This window comes from Taurulus bubalis (genome assembly GCF_910589615.1).
Source record: "Taurulus bubalis genome assembly, chromosome: 2".
NCBI lineage: Eukaryota > Metazoa > Chordata > Actinopteri > Perciformes > Cottidae > Taurulus > Taurulus bubalis.
The window spans coordinates 37,409,843-37,424,467 of record NC_136590.1 but is presented as its reverse complement, the minus strand read 5'-3'; the positions used below and the strand labels follow the sequence as shown (position 1 = coordinate 37,424,467).

The 14,625-nt window shown below is 44.4% G+C and overlaps 2 protein-coding genes across 2 annotated transcripts; both read right to left on the bottom strand.

The window, feature by feature from the left end:
- Window positions 1-208: 208 nt before the first annotated feature.
- Window positions 209-3,584, bottom strand: zc3h12b (zinc finger CCCH-type containing 12B; the record flags this gene model as incomplete). Its single annotated transcript, XM_079237279.1, has 5 exons — window positions 2,872-3,584; window positions 2,590-2,729; window positions 2,165-2,399; window positions 1,742-1,848; window positions 209-1,635 (listed from the first exon to the last, which is right to left on the bottom strand). Exons 1-5 carry the CDS (start codon window positions 3,498-3,500, stop codon window positions 209-211), a joined length of 2,538 nt encoding a protein of 845 aa, XP_079093405.1. The 5' UTR covers window positions 3,501-3,584.
- Window positions 3,585-9,486: 5,902 nt separating this feature from the next.
- Window positions 9,487-13,664, bottom strand: amer1 (APC membrane recruitment protein 1; the record flags this gene model as incomplete). Its single annotated transcript, XM_079237899.1, has 2 exons — window positions 9,487-12,625; window positions 13,582-13,664. 2 exons carry the CDS (start codon window positions 13,662-13,664, stop codon window positions 9,487-9,489), a joined length of 3,222 nt encoding a protein of 1,073 aa, XP_079094025.1.
- Window positions 13,665-14,625: the final 961 nt, after the last annotated feature.

The window sequence follows — 14,625 nt, the reverse complement described above, 5'->3', positions numbered from 1 at the left end:
AGACAAACTTTCTCTATGTTGATTACTTCAAAGTCATCTTAGTGATGTAAAATCTTATTTCCTCACCCGAGACATAAAAAAAAAATAAAAAAAAACTCCTGAGGGCAGATGTTGCATATGCAGCAACATTTTAACAAGTGCCTATCTTTGCAATCAAAATCTGTATTTCCCTTATCACATCACTTGAATGTTTAATACGATGAACTGCTTAACGGAATGCCCTCAGTTTTGTGACAATGATGGCAGCAAGTTGTTGTGGATCTGTCAAATGAGGGTTCTTCTCCATTACCGAGTGGACTACGTAAGCAGGAAAGATGTTACAAAGGTTCCGATATGTTTGATACTGGTGGTCTGGGATGACATACCGCTCTTGATGTTCAGCTGCAGACGGCATATCCCATGGCGAGTTCCAGATCTGTTCCATTTTGTCTGGCATGCTGCGGACCATCACTCGCTCGCAACACGGCATCAGGCTGTTACTCAAAGGATATGAATGATATCCATAGGACTCATTACCACAAGGCAGAGGGTCCCAGCTTGCATGCTGCTCACGGCACAGTGGAGGTCGCCTCTGTCTCATTGGGTTGCTATCGTATAGCCGTGAATCTGATATGCTGTCCATGCGAGTCATACCAAGAGATCGTGTGGGCTGCGAGGACAAAGGTGGAAGGACATTCTGAGTGAGGGGATAATCTCCGGGACAGCTGGACCTGGCTCCCACTGCAACATGCTGGATGTGTGGGGCCAGTCGAGATCCAGGCAGCTTGCGGGGGCCCTGCTTGGGTTCCTCAGGTCCATAACTCTGTACCCTAGACAGTGCCTCATGACGAAACCCATGGGAGAACGCGTGCATCCTACCCTGAGCAGGAGACTGCTGCTGCCCCTTCATGCTCTCCTCTAAGCTACTGTCCACGGAGCTTGGGTACATGTCCCCATAAGAGGAGAAGGAGTCACTGTTTGAATGGCTGAGGCAGGATTCAATGCAGTGGCTAGGATTCCTCTTATACACGCCATGCTCGTGCTCCATGCTACAGAAACTGTCGACATTATGCATACTGCTCATGCTCATATTGGAAAAATCACTGTGCAGTGAATAATATCCATGGTCGCTAACTGAGTCATACTTTGGGAACTGGTCACCGTATGTAATAGAGGCGCCGTGACTATTGGTAACTAAAATAGGAGGGTACTGTACACTGGACATGTGCTCCAGAGAACTGTGTGCGAACTGCAAAGAGCCTGGCACCGGGCTGCTGGCTGATCGTGTGTTCAAGGCCCCAGCTGCGTGACTCTTGGCGGGCTGCATGGTGGGCACGCTGAGAGCAGACACAAGGGAAGGCACTGAATTTGCCTCAGACTTCCTCGCGACGGACAGCGCCTCAAGAGGTTCACAGGCCACTGAGCGAATACTGGGGTCAGATTGACGTTTGGGTGCCACCCGTTTGACCTCGGAGCTGCCGTCCCCCTTTAGAGTTGCCGGACCAATACCGCATTTAGCTAAAGCTCCCTCACTCAGCGTCTTCACCGCAGACAATTTGGCAAAAGCCCGTAGTTCATCGGCCACCGAACGCAGTGGCTGGTTGACGCGCTCTGGATGATAGTACTTGCACTTATGTCCATATGTGCACTTTTTCCCTTGTTTAAAAGAAAGGGTACATCAAGTCAACAAAAGTACACATTCTGCAAACAAAACTGCAACATCATTCAGACCATGAATTGAAAAGACAATTAGAGAACTTACCATAGGGGCAAGGTTGTTTTTTGTGCTCTGGAACAACCGGACGCTTGCGGAGGAAATTTTCTAAGCTTGGACCATGTCTTCCCAAGGGATCATCAGGCGGCATAAACCTATTTAAAATAAAAATTCAGAAAATGTCAGCTTCATTATTTCCAGCATTAGGAGTCGCTGTTGATTCTCTCATGAGCAAAGGCCAGAATACAATCACTAAATAGATGATGTCACACATAATAGCTTTGAATAAATAATGTATACTACCAACCAGCTTTGATATAAAAAAAAACATTGTATAGTAGTGGATGAAATAGCTTATCTTTAAATAACTACCTTATCCTCAAAATTCATGACTTCACTCATGGGTGAAAGAGGCCGAGAATGCATTTCTAAATACTTTGGAATCTATAAGAATGAATTGTGGTTTCTTACTTGTCATTGACAAACGAGTACATGAGGAGACGCTCTTCTATGAACTTCTTCCACTCTGGCTTCTCATTTTGCAAGTCCCTGTAGTTGTCATTTGACACAATAATTCCATCAGAATCATAAGACAGCTTCACTATGAAGCGATCGTCATAGCACACCACTCTCCTTCCTTGAACCCTCCGAGATGGGGTGAAGACCAGGATCTTCTCTTTTTCCAGCTTGCGTAATATTTCTTGATCTGAAGGAGAAGTGTCAAGTAAGTTGCCATTTTGATTGAACAGCTCATCACAAATGCCCTAAAAAACAACCAAAATCCATAGCACAGAGCATTTTGGATGGCAATGGTCTGCATTCAGGTCCTATAGTATTTTATCAATTAGCCAAGCGCCACTTTAATTAGCAACCACCTCACAAAACAGCTTTATTACCTGTGATGAGGGCATCGGGCCTAGACTGTTCCTTTCTCCAGGCTGGGACAAACACAGTGATGTCCTTGTGTCCTTTCTCCAAGAACCATTCAACAGCAAGCTGGATACCACGGCACGAGAACACCTCTTTATTCCCGTGGCTAGAAAAGAAAACAGTGTGGAATAAGGACTTCTCTGACCTCACAAAATGGACATTCATTAGAGGCAAATGTTTCCGCAACAGAAGTGAATTCTGCATCAAGTGAAGACCAATTAAATGTGAGTGTGTGTCAAGTGTGTTACCTCATTGCCACATTTGAGCCATCAATGACGATGGGCCTGAGGTTATCAAACGTTTCTGCAGAGTCGTCTTCCACCGACACATCTGGGCTAACAGTCTCTTTCACACATGGGGGCCGTAATATTGATGTTGCTATGCTGCCACAAGGTTGGATTTCAGGCTCTACTTTGTTTCCAAGCCTCACCAGCTCCGCGAGAACGTCGTTAATAAGCGCAGCAGCCCCCAGCTTGTTGAGCACCGTCTCCACCTGCTCTCCCGAATAGCCCAACTTCAATGCAAATTCCATCTTAGTCTGGTACTCTCTGTCACTGGCGGGCTTGATCGCTGGTCCGGCGCCGGTGTCATCCTCGCGGAGATCTTGAGCCGTGCTACCCTGGGAAAAACTGGGCCGGTCGAGGCATGGAGAGCGACAGAGTTGTCGGTGGGGCTTTGCGACAGCCAATGGCTCCCTCTTCTTACACCTGCTCTTCACCCGAACCCTCTGGTGCTGCTGCTCTTCTGGTTCGCTTTCCGAGCTGCTTCCATCCTCAGAATCATCACTGGCATGCTGGGCCTCGCTTGAGTCAATGTTCTCCTCCCTGCATGGGCGTTTTTCCATTTTGAGCTTCTCCACCATCAACCATACTGTCATCACGTTCGTCTTGACACCTCAAATTTCCACCCCATGCTTCCTCACCTCCACCGCAACCAGGGAATCATACTGAATGCTGGACTTTAGCGCCACAGGTTCTTTGTTTAGAGCCAAAGTAACACGTGTGGGCAGGCAAAATCAAACTATTAAATCCTGAAAGAGAGCAAAAACACAATGATGAGTTTCAATTTTAAATGAAACAAAAGGAATCATTTGCCTGTGTTCCCAAACATAGGCAAAGAGTCCACTTGAATGAAACATTTTACTTTGTTAGCTTGTGAATTCAGTCATCTTTTTATGCACTTTGGAGAAGATCCACAGAAAGACGATTTAATTTGTGAATATATCTTTTTCTTGTCGTTTCAGCACTCACTCCAGAGTTAAACAGGTGTTCCCCCGCCCAAAACGGAGCTTTCCCAAAATGGTTCTCAGGGTGTGTAAATCTTAAAACTGTGGCTTGATGTTTCAGTGTGTACAGAGCAAACTGAGCTTTTGCAAAACGATTACCTAAGCTAGCCCAACAGGGGTCCGTAGCTGTGGGCCACCTTGCCAGTAAAGTTAACTTTAGTCGCCTCTAAAAGCAGAGCTGTCATTCACATGGATCTGTGGTTATTTTGCCAGGATTTTAATCACCGCTGGTCAACATGTAATGTTTATACAACAAGACTAAATAGCAGTCATACCACAAAAAAAAAAAAGACAGACAAATTTGCAAATGATGACAACTCTGATTCGACGCTAATGTGGATGCAAAACATTTTCACATGAAAATAGCTTTTGAAAATGTGGGCGTTAACTCAGTCTTCAGCGGCCCACCCTACTTGTGGTAGACCATTAATTGTCCCACCTGTGGGAAACACTGCTATCTGGGGCAAGTGACAAACCTAGTCAGACAAATGGAACATATTAGTCACCAGCACAAAGATGGAAAAAAAAAAGAAAAGAAACACACAGCCGAACAGGAAAAGGACTGATATGAATAGGTACATATGCATGGTCTCCCTGTCTGACTGTGTTTTTCTGTATGTGGTTCAGAAACGGCAGAGTTCATCTTTTGTTGTGTTTGTTGGCGAAACTGGACGGGTAAATACTCCGTCACTCCTGTTCTGAGTAAAAAGCTGTATGTCACAGCTACAAACGCTCCAATTCTTAAACATTTACAACCAATGATGTACTTAAAGCTGTAAGTAACTGCACATTCAAACTATAGCAAAACAACGTGTACTTTTTCACGATAAACAGATACAACATAGATACAAAAAAAGAAAATGTCCTTGATCGTCTCTTGCGTGTAGGTGCAATATGTACAAGTATAGATAGAACAGACAGCAACGTCTCAACCTGACTTCCCCGTCTCTCTGGCTGACTTTGCACTGAAATGAAAACCTCTCTCTTCCAGCACTGAACGTGTTAATGTGCTGCAGTACAACCCTTGTCTATATGAGCACAAAAGCCTTACTGGTCTCGCAAGCAACATTCGAGCCAGACACACGTGGAGTGAGTGCATGAGTTAACACAACCTGAGACAAAGTGTGGGCTGCACAGTGCATCCCTGCGCCTCCAGCCCTCTGACAGACAAACTGGATTCCTGAGGGAACAAAGCTGCTTCCCACTGAAACGGAGCGGGACTGCAGGTGCAGCATAAACATGTGTGCATCTTCACATGTGGTCACCCAATAATCTGGACGACGAGTGCATTCTTTCCGCTTTCCTCCGGTCTTGCAGAGAGAGACGATAGCAGCCCGGCTTCGAGCTTCAAGAGGCGCAGCCCCATGATGTGGGTTGCTTAGCAACACAGCTTTGTCATCAGCTAACTCCTTTTTACCAGTCACGACTAACACAAACACAGCTCATCATCTCTCTTCAGGCAGTCAGTAAATGCAGAACACGTACAGCTACACTACAAATCTACACTAAAACTATTGAAGCAGCATATTTTGTGATAATTTTTTTTTTTTTTAAATCACATTATTTAGCAAATACTATGTCACTGGCAACATCTTCTTCAGGTAATACACAAGACTGATATTCATGGGAAACCCTGAAGGTTGATAGATATTCTGAGGGTCAATCTACAGCTCCAAATGCATACCTTTTACCTCCCAGTTTTTAGCTGTGTACACGCTCTCTTAGGTTTAAACATTTCAATCAACTAAGGGGGAAAAGGGTGCTATTGAAGCACTATTGTGGAAATCACACATCCCACTGCCATTTATGACATTTTACAACATGTTTAAGGGGGCAGAGCTCTTCCAGTCCTTTCCCATCCACCTCCAGATTCACAGGCAGAGAATCAGCAAGGCCTCCAGACTATCTCTGCACATGCACAGGCTCGTGTGGTTCGGTTTCATAGCAACAGGTCCCCGAAGCCATCTTTTACATTGCTGATGCTGACCCGACATGGTATCCAGTATAAAGCAGGGATATACTGCACCATGGTCAGTGTTGGTTACACATGTGCCACTTGGCTAGTTGGATATCTTGCAATTAAGATTAACAAATTAAAAGTGAAGTGCAGCCAGCACTGTAAAAAATACAAATAAAAAAAAGATCCTGCAGTCATATGAGACAAATGACAGAATGGCATATAAGAGTACTGTGTATAACTGCGTTATATAGTTCTGACACTTTCAGCAGACTTAGCAAGCACCTTTCAGAAGACCTTTCACCTCAAAACTACAAAACTGAGATTCTCTTGAACAGCGGCCACTGCAACATGTAGTCGGTGTGTTCTGCAAAAAACAGTGCACGTGAAGAATATCCATGCCTAGAAATAACCTTACAAACATAAATAAGAATGTACATTTTTGGTCATGTATATGCTTTAACATATCCAAGGGGAAGGTAGCTGTCAACGTATTCTTATTTCCATTGATCAGATGATGCCACTGTGCTCCTATCTCACTTAACCCTCATTAGATCAATGATCTCTTCCAGTGTGTCAAGCTAACACTTCACCAAGAAAAGAAGATTTGTCATTCATAAAAAAAAAAATTGTCTAAGTGTCAACGGCTTATGTTGCTGAACAACTTTCTATGGAAATTCACTATAAACAGTCTAGCTTGAAGTCAGGCAGGGAAAAGGGAAGTCATTTCAGTCATTTTAAGTACAAACTTAGCCACATGTCATTACTGGGTACATGGATGATTACTCCTCACGTTTTAGGCCAACAGGCTAATCTCCCTCCAGAAAAATCTGGATCACTGCCTCGCACCACAAATACATAACATAAAGTTGCACCTATTCTCGATACTGTTACTGTCTTAAGTATGTGTTAACTTGCTTTATATCATTCAAGTGTATTGATTGTCAGGAACATTGCATGAACTTCTAACCAACAATGATGCTCTATTGATGGGAGCTTCTACTTCTATATTTTTTTGAGTTTTCCTCTCATCACTGAGAGGAAAAGGTAATATATATTAAAAGTAAGCATAAAGAAAGTGAGGTATCGAGATGAATTATCATGTTCAGCCAGTTCCTCCTTGACTTCACAGCAAACTACACGAACGTACAACCAAATCCAAAGTCTGCATTGATCCCGAGGACAGTGATCATACATAAAAAGCTCCTGAACTGTGAAATGAACCTAGACTGGATTTATTACGGCATCCATCAGCAAACTAGTTGACACGTCAATAGAAGCAAAAAACTCAAGTATGGCTTGATATCATTAGCAACAGCATCATGAGTAGAAGAGGGTGAAAAGCAAGGTTAAACAAGATGACAGCCACAGAGCGCTCATACTTACGATGCACTTTTCTCTGAACAGTGCCGTAATGTAACCGCTGTACACGACGTCACGTTTGTGCTCTAAATTGACTAGAGAGCGGCTGCTTTGACATCCTAAGGCCCCGAGTCACACTTAGCACGCGCTAGCACGCTAGTTTACCGTTACTTGGCCAGCCGGAGTCAACGGTTTAGCGTCATTAACTGACCGGCCTACTTCGGGTTATCCGTGTCGGTCAACGGCTCGAGAGCGGTTAAGGCAGCGGTTATCGGTACCAAGCTTGTCCGGCAACCCGGTCTGTGTTTAGTTAACGGTCGCAACGCTCCGCCGTTCGCTGCCGTTACCGCGACAGTAATTACAGCCAGCGGCTCTACTTAACCGTCAGGTTGCTAACGTCACTTAGCTCTATAGCTTGTGAGCGTGCGCTGACATTTTTCCCCAGAATACTACTGTAACTTGAGATAAAGTTGAAATACCGTTGACTATTTCAAGCGGAAGCGGCACACGGCCGCACAACGACAGTCTCTCCGTGATTTAGCAGTATTCCCCCGCTCTCGGTGACTTAAGGCGGCGCTCGTCTCACCTTGTTGCTGTCATCCTCCTCGCCTGTAACAGCTCTGTTTTGCTGCCATTGGCGTTGTCGCAGTTGAGTCCGGGTTGCCAGATAGCGCGAGGGAAACAAGTAATCCAAGCGGCGAAAAGACACCACGGGTCACGAGCCAGGGCAGATAATGGGAATAACGTCATCATTAATTAAAATCGGATCGTACATTTTTATAATGAAATCTGGTCTTGAATGTTTTAGTTTGAACTCACATTAGCTAGACCTGTACTCTGTTATGTGACTTGCAGAAGAAGCTTGAGCAGGTAGCTGTGCATTCAAATAAGTGATGTATCTGGTGAACATGAAAGACAGGTAGCAGTGATTTCTAAATTGTGTGCAAGCAGGTTCACATCAACTCCTGGTCAAGCCACGTCCTGGATTTGAACCAGACTCTCTCTCACGTTCTCCTCAGGTGTTCAGTTGAACTTAAAACTGCTCATAGGTGTCAGTGTGAACATGCGTCACCAATGTGTGTTGAATGTTGTACAAGTGAGGGGAAAAAAAAAAAAGGGAAAAAAAAGTTGCGTTTATTCTTGTATAAGGCAGTGTCCTACTGTGACAAAAATAGTAACAGATTTTCAAAAGGAACCCCCCTAACGTAACATGGGTGTAACTTAATAAAAAACATAAAGAAAACCAATATTGCCAATTTGTAACAACCATTCAGAATACAATGTTAAGAGTGTACAAATAGCTGAGAATATAAATACAAATACTTTGACATTTCTTCAGTATTACACTATAAAAAAAAAACCTACATCATCTGACAGTTTAACCGCTGACCGATCAAACATTAAAAGCACAAGAAAATGATACACGATGAAAATACCAGTTTATCTTTTGACATATCATTTCAAAATCAAAACAAAGTCCATCTACGTTTCCACAAGCATACAGTAATGCAATTATGGAGTGAATCATTTCAGTAAGAATTTAAACTTCACAGGTGGTCAAGCTGTTGGAAAACGGTTAGAGAACAGCCACAGTAAGGCCGATTCGGTTTGTCGGGCCAGAAGCACAACAGTTAATGTGATCCTGAAATGAGGTACCTCAAGAAAACAGCTAAACATAGTATATTTGAACATCATGACAGACCTACATAAGCCTTACTGAAGTAAAGAGAGGCTGTGAAAGAAAGTCGTAAACACAAACATAAGCCGGCACTTAAAGCATAAGCACATGTGTTTCGGGGCAATCGGCAAAGAAAGTCAGACTTGGCTGGCCCCGTTTGGCTGTCCTATGGAAACAGGGCGGATGAAGATCCATTAAGCAAAGCATGGCCTTACCAGTGATACCTGGACACCGAGACTACATGTGTGTATAAAAAATCTAGTCAAACACAGTAGCTTAATGAGATGAGTCTGTGAGCACTTTCAAACTCAGATGAAACTATTACTTGCTTAAACACTTTCAATAGACGGACTTGTACGTGGCCTTTGTGAAACAAGCTGCTGTTACTGTGGAAAAGCAGACTTCCCAGTGAGAGAACTCTCCACATTTCTGAATAGTTTCACGTCCCTCACGGCATACGGCATCTTCTAAATTAATCTGTTGTACAGGTTAAGCAACGGTTACGCAACGGTTACTCCTTTGGATGCAACATAAAAGCACTCATTAGCACATACAAGTGGGATTTCAATGCCAGGAGCCTATTAATTGAAGGTTGCCTCCGAGAGTTTGTTGCAAGCAACGTCCCTGGGTGTCATTTCGCCTTTGGGCACGCCTGTATTCAGAGGACTCGCGGTATGAGATATCCCTTCCCTGCTGGAGACTGGTCTGCTTTTACCACGCGGATTATAGGACTGCAAATTGGTGGCAGCTTTACAAAAAACATCCTCCTCGTCGACATTATCGGATTCATCGTCCGTCATTCCCGTATAAACAAAGGTGCTATGAGGTAAACAAGAATCTGACTGCGAAGGAAGGCGACACTGCCTATTGCACGGCTCTGTATTCTGTGAAATTAAATCACAGGACACTCTGTCCGACAGCTTCGAGCAAAGTTGCGATTTACTGTTGGCGCATTCGCTGCTGGATGAGCCCGGAAATATTTTGCGCTTAACTTGGGTTTGACTGCGACTCTGATCTTTTTCGTTGAATTCCCCATCTGTCAGGGGAAGGCTTAAAGCCATTTCTGACCTTGTTTGCCATGAAAAGGCCATAATGCTGCCACTGTCTCTGACATCTGACGCAGACACGAGTACATTCTTTTTGTAATATGACGAGGAGTCCCTTTCATAGTCCCTTTCGGTTGGACCAGAACCGATAGCGGCTCGGTTCTCTCTGTATCCGTCAGGCATCTTCAACTCGAGGCTTTCTGTGTCCAGAGATCTGCTTCTCCTGTCTAGAGACAACGGATTAGACATGGACTGGCTGACTCTCGTGAGGCCGAGGTGCCGTGGGAGACTAGCGATGGCCCACCTATTGCTGATCAGGTTCTGTTCATACAGGTCTAACATCTGATAGTCGCACTCGGCAAACGCATCTTTTTGCAGGTAGCTCTCTTCGAATTCCTGATAGGGCGATGAGATGTCCTCCTCCAGCTCCATCTGAATCTGCTCATCGTATTCGCCCTCGTTGTGCATATCCACAACGTCGAATGTGACTATAGTAGGTAAGGCCTGCATGTTTGGAGTGAAGGCGGAGTTTGTCTCCAAATCATCTACGCTGTTGTCCAAGTTACTCAGCATTTTAGCGCGTTTTGTGTAGTCCACAAGCGCTTGAGAGAAACACACAGTTTGCCCATCATCCAAGTCGTTGCTTTCATCCGGAGACGGAGAGCTGATGTTTTTGTACGGTAAAGCCACAGGCTTGTTCTCCTCCAGAAGTTGCTCTTTGGGTTCGCAAAACGTTTCAAAATCGGGGTCGGACGTGCTTCCGAATGATACGCTGCTGTGCCGTTTCTCACAATCAGCATTTACGGATTTGGTCCGTTTTTCAGTGGGAGCGGGCATATTTCCCTTCTCATCAAAAACATCTGTCTCGAAGGTATTCCTGTTGACTGATGCTTGTGGTTTTGAACTCAAATTACAGTTCTTAATCCTACCGATTTCCTGCCGACCAACCATATTTTGTGCCACCTCCGAGGATTTACTGCACGTGCTCGGCTTCTCGATAAAGTCGCGCACCTCATACATTTCAGCGGCTATTTGTAATCGATTCATGTCTGGAACAAAGGCAGAATCTGTCACATCCACCGGCTCACTTAAGTACTCGCCCTGTTTGGAACTGGGCAGTTTTGATTTGTTCTCATAATGTGGACTGATGAGACTCTCATCGGGTGCAAAGAGTTCGTAGAGAGCATCGCCGCTGTAACTGTCCCTGGGTAGCCTGTCTGCCCTCAGCCTGTCAGTTTTCTCTCCTCCGTCATCCGGCCCTGGTGTAGTCGAGTCGTAGTAGCCCTCGTCACTATTTGGAACCGATTCTTGATGCTCACTCTGAGGCGTTAACACATCAGCAATGGAAGAAGCGTCCATGCCACTGGCTTGCTGGGCACTGTTACTGTTCAGTAAGTCCATATTGTGAGAACTGGTCGTGTCAGGAGTCAAGTCTGTGTGATCCTGGTTGCAGGTGCAGCAAATTTCCTCGGACGCATTATTTCCCCAGAAATCATGAAGACACTCCTCATCCAGGTCTTCGGGTGAAGCCATTTCTTCACCGCCACCCTGGTAAGTGAGATAACAAGAGGCCCTCTTTCCTCCACTTCTGCTCCTTTCTCCAGAAACGGTGCTCTCCGTGATGCTGTCGTCTTCTTGATCTGCAATAATGTCCCCGCAGCCGGTGAGTGAATCAAAGCTCTTTAGTGATGCAACGTCCCCATAAATCAGGTTCAACTGATCCGATGAGCCAGCGGGTGTTTCCAACTTCAACGTGGGCTCAGATATCGTCTGAAGTTTCAGACAAGGCTCACTGTGTCCTCTCGAACTCTCCTTCAATTCACTGGGAACTACAGCCATCAAATTCACTTCCTCCATTTCCTCATCACACATCTCAGCATCGAGCTCGGATTTCGGGCTGCCTGGCTCCACGCTCTTCTCCGATGGCATCTCATCAGCAGCGATACATTCAGGACCAATGGAAACATCACATGTAACATCCTCAAAGTCAGGCACATCAGGTTCAGATGCCAGGCACTCTGTGACATACTGGTCGGTGTTGTCCTGGACAACAGGCACCTCGATCTTGCAGCGAGGCGAGGTCATTGCAATCATTTCAGTCTTATCCAATCCTACATTTCTGTGGTTTCTGTGATACCTAAAACTTTGAAAAAGGCTCCTCAAACCCCTTTTCTGCCGGGTAAGAGTCAGTGATTTCTGTTCAGCAGTGGAGTGACTACATTCATTGAGACAGCTGTTGTGCAGCTCTCCAGCCGAGTCCCTCTGGCCAAGGTACTCACAATCTCTAGCTGAGGTGCACCGACTGCTCAGATCGTCATCATGACTAACCTTACTCAGCCCATCGTGCGTTCTGCTTTTGCTGATTCCTTTCTTCGAAGACCACTTATTCGGATTTTTACTCCTTCCTCCAAAGAAACTCGGTAAAATACAGATGCTTTTGCGAACTCCAAAAAATGTCAGAGCAGTCCTTCTAAATTTTCCAGATTTCTGGGATTTCACCGTCGCAGTCATCGTATCCAGCTGAGGCTCTTCCGTGATGTCATCGGGACCGCAGAGCTGCGCAGACGCCGAAGCCAAATCCATGGTGTCGCTCGGCCGCTCGTCTACCTTCCGAGAAGCCACGGCTACCGCGTTTACAAAAGCAGTCCAACGGATGGCATAGCAGCTGGATTTTCTAAATCAACGGACAGGATCACTGCGGTGAATTTGTCCTCCATCTGACACGAACCCTGTAGCAAGAAAGTTGAGACAAAAATCAACAATCAATTTAACATTTGTCACATTGATATGTAGGATTCACATTGCAGACTTTAGACAATATTTCCGTGAGGAGGTTTGACTTTCTAGTAGTCATTTGTGTCATCTGTATCACTTTTGACCTTCACGATCGATTAGTGTTTTTCGCACAGAGCCCAGAAGTACATGAACCGTGGGTTTTTTAACCTGACATCTTCTGCGAGATTGAGCAAACATTGACTTGCAATATTATAATTTTTTTACATAGTTCGCTGCTGACTTCAGTAGATTCACTCTCCGTTAAGTCATTTAAGATAATCTTGTGTCAAGAAAAGCCGTATACATAATATACATAAATGTAAAAATGTTTGTGCAATATTACTGTGGTGCCACTTTGGCTTGGACTGTGTTTAATAGATAAACCTATATCATCAATATAAAGCCAATAGGACTGAGCAATATATATGTAGTTCGCCTCCCATTTCATTTGAGATCTTTTCATCTTTGCATATACACATCTATGCTCGTACAGAATCTATTGTCTTTGTAGCGGCTATTTGTGTATATTTTTTTCAAGTATGTTATAGAGGCCTATATGTTTTTTTTTTTTTTTAATTAAACCAATAAATTAAACCATATAGTAATGCATATCCAAACACACGTGCATGCATGAGAAAGACTATTCAGTCTATTTAGGTTTTAGTTACTACTTCTAAAAGTGAACATTAATAAAAACTTATATTTTTATGTAAAAGCCAGGTGATGCAGCAACAGGCTACTACACATGTAACGATGCTACAGACGTACAGTCGCTCTACCACAACAAAAACACACAATCCTCCTAATGTACTACAAACGAGAGCCTCGGCGAAGATAACGGTGACGTAAGCTCACGTAAAGTCGGACCCACCGCTCGTTTGAGGGGATGTTTTCACGTGAAACCAAACTAAACGCGACACCCCCACGTCCACCGCCATGGAGCTAACCGAGTGGGAAGGTAAACAAACTTACCAGCTAAAGCCACAAGCTTGCAGCGGCGGAGCTGGCGTCGTTGTTTGTTGGTTTCCTTCCACCAGAAGACCAAGTCGCCCTTCAGTGCATCGTTTCCTGCTCGCGCGCACGGTAACTTTGGGTCACCGCGGTGTCCGTGCGGCGGACTCGGGCCCCCGGAGCAGCTTCTCCCCGCAGGACCGTTTCGTTTGTTTCCAACCCCCGTTAGCTAGCCGAGGTCCCCGCTAACAACGCAGCGAGCACGGCGTGGCTTGAATGCGCAGCCAAACTACACCGGGGGTGAATTAATGGAGTAATGCATTAATGGGTCCGGTTCATGCCGATTTGGGTTGAGACGCTCCCAGAAAACCTTTTTGCGTCCGAGGTTTAAATGCCGGATGATGACTTCCTCTCCCGACTCCTCAGGTAATTTACCCAAATCTCCTTTCGTGGCTGTCTTTGTGGCGCATGCTAGTGACGCACCATGCGCGCAACCCTATGTGTGTAACGTGTGTTTTGTAATATAATATTAACAATGTTAATTACATTAATGATAATAATGTATTGATAATAATACAGATATAATCAGATTAAAAACAATCAAACATATTTGCATGTTAAATAAAATTTGACGCCACTAATATTTCTAATAATTAGAAATGCATGTCTATCCATTCTGGATTAAGTGTAAAATGTATATGGCTGCCTGCATATGCTTTGCTATTTATCTGGGTCAATTGTTTGGTCCATGGTTTTATCTTTATGTTTTACACATTTGGATGAGATGGGATCTTTTTCATTTCTTGATGTGTAGTGGAAATAAAATGCTGAGTTGTGTCATCTGTGAAGTAAGGAAAGTGTCTTAACAGAGTTTTAAATTATTATAAAAAAATATATATAAACTTTATTTATACTTAACAGCACATAGACATTAGAAAATACCAGTGG